The sequence below is a fragment of the Anopheles moucheti genome, chromosome 3 (genome assembly GCF_943734755.1).
Source record: "Anopheles moucheti chromosome 3, idAnoMoucSN_F20_07, whole genome shotgun sequence".
Lineage (NCBI taxonomy): Eukaryota > Metazoa > Arthropoda > Insecta > Diptera > Culicidae > Anopheles > Anopheles moucheti.
This window is the reverse complement of record NC_069141.1, coordinates 76,369,300-76,371,476: the sequence shown is the minus strand read 5'-3', so window position 1 is coordinate 76,371,476 and position 2,177 is coordinate 76,369,300. Positions and strand designations below refer to the sequence as shown.

The window sequence follows — 2,177 nt, the reverse complement described above, 5'->3', positions numbered from 1 at the left end:
CTGGTTTTGTTTCTTATCTAGCACGTGTTAAAGAAGCAGCCACCCAGTAGCCAGGTTTAGCAAACATCACATTGAAGATAGCACCATTTGGTAATGGTGTTTGCTTAAGGGTTTAAAAACAATATTACTTACAATCGTGGCAAAATTGACAAACCAGACGGCACGCCTCTAACCGAGGGTTAGCGTTAGGTTATCGCGATTAATCCACTTAGTCAGCTATCGGTCCGTCGTTGGTGTACTACTCGGTGGAATTTTATCAGCTTTGTTGTGTGCTGCATTGACATGCTGGTACGGTGGCACAGCACTCTGCCTCGCCGTTGTATTATCTGTGTCGAAATGGTACATCGGATAGCGCGGTGAAAATGGCACCGTACCCAACGATGGGCCCTCGTCATCTTCCAGTATATTGACATCGACACGGCCAGCAGACTTTTCGAACGTGTGAGGAACTGGAAAATGATCGCGTTGAGCAAATCAAAGGTTCTCCAAACATCACAGTGTTGTAGTACTTACCCATAAGCGACTGCACACTACCGTGGAAGATCTTTCGAGGTAAGGATGAGGCGGTCGTCATATGTGCTTCGACAATGGACGCCCGCTGCTGCCGTTGGCTGAGGTTCATTAGTGGCACCGTGCCGATTGTGATGGGAATTCGCACCTGTGGGCTGTAGGCCATTCCCACCACCTTAGCGGTCACCTCCACGAAGTACTCGATGCGGATGATGGTGTCGCTACGTGTCGGAGCTTCGGACGGCACGAGAAACCGTCGTTCGTATCCGGCCGATCCCCTGGCATCGACACCGCTGCACTGAAATTTGGCCAGCGTGCTGTACACCGATCGTACATGATCGTAAGGGCTTTTGCTGCAGTATCTCACACGGCGGCGCAGTTTAAGCTTCACCTCCGCGATAGACTTACTGGAACCGTTCGATATGTCCACCGTGGCGAGAATAAACTGCCCCGGGACGTATCCCGTCATCGGAAGCAGCATGTTGATGGTGAGCGGTTGGGACCGGCACGGACCACAGTAAAAGTGTTTGATGTGTTCCTGCACCACTGCCACGTTTACTGGCGGCGACACGGTGTTGAGGTTCAGCTGATTTACCACGGTGAATGCTATTTTGTAGCTTTGATCAAACTTCCACGGACGTTCAAACACGACACGAACCGTGTAGCGAATGTAGCCATAATCGCCCTCAAAGGACGTGGGCAGTGTGGTTGGTAGCACCAGCGCGAACTTGTAAACCTGTCGTCCTGGTTCCATTACGATCGGTTCATCTGTCAATGATAGAACGGAGCAAAATACGTTCAGCGTTTGCGATATTATGAGGCATGTCGTATTGCTACCCGTACCCGTTTCTGAGCGTACAAAGTCCATGGAATGTTTGAGGAAATCTTCCTTCCCTTGGAACACAATCGTCGTGCCGGTGCCGTAGGTTTCCGACCACAGGACACGCGCTAATCCGGTTACTTTTAGCGAAATTCCTGCAAGATATGGAAGAACGCCGACACTTTCACACACAGTAATCACACCACACCACCAAGATTCGCCGTTTCAAGATATGTACCTTTCACTTTCTTTGCCTTCGGAAGATCGATATCGACCGTGCCGGTAAATTTCTGGCCAGCAAAAAACACACCATGCAAATTGTCATCAAACGAGATCGTACACGCGGGTGATGATCCCATGGTTCCGACCGATCGACGTTGGTAGCAAATATTGTTCAAGTCCACGCCCGGAGTGGTCGCGCGAGATACACCGAAACACTTTCACAGCAGCTAGATGGTAGACGGTCGCGATCTAGGAACGGAGTGCGAGCTGTTTTTTTTTTGCGATAAAAGACTAACCACCACGAAAGTTTTGTACCACAGCGCGTAAAGCTTATCTTGCTGGGCTGCAAACAGCGATAAGATAGGACGGGTTTTGGCGAGTTGAGTGCGATTTCACTAGCGGGGGTTAGTTTTGGTGAGTAGCGCATTGAATCACTCTCCTTTAGCTGGTATAGGTGTAGGTGAGATAAAGATAAAAAAATGTGGCTGCATCCGGCATAATCATCCTACGCAATTTTGATACTAGTGCCACAGACTTGGATTAAGCTTTACCATCATCAATCATTAGGTAAAGAACTGTTTTGCCAGCTACTGTAGACTATGGAAATGATTACGCATTGGTATCT

The 2,177-nt window shown here is 49.0% G+C and overlaps 1 protein-coding gene across 1 annotated transcript; it reads right to left on the bottom strand.

The window, feature by feature from the left end:
- Positions 1-216: 216 nt before the first annotated feature.
- LOC128304293 (arrestin domain-containing protein 17-like) lies at positions 217-1,689 on the bottom strand. Its single transcript, XM_053041456.1, has 4 exons — positions 1,569-1,689; positions 1,354-1,485; positions 514-1,278; positions 217-449 (listed from the first exon to the last, which is right to left on the bottom strand). Exons 1-4 carry the CDS (start codon positions 1,687-1,689, stop codon positions 217-219), a joined length of 1,251 nt encoding a protein of 416 aa, XP_052897416.1.
- Between the last annotated feature and the right edge of the window lie 488 nt (positions 1,690-2,177).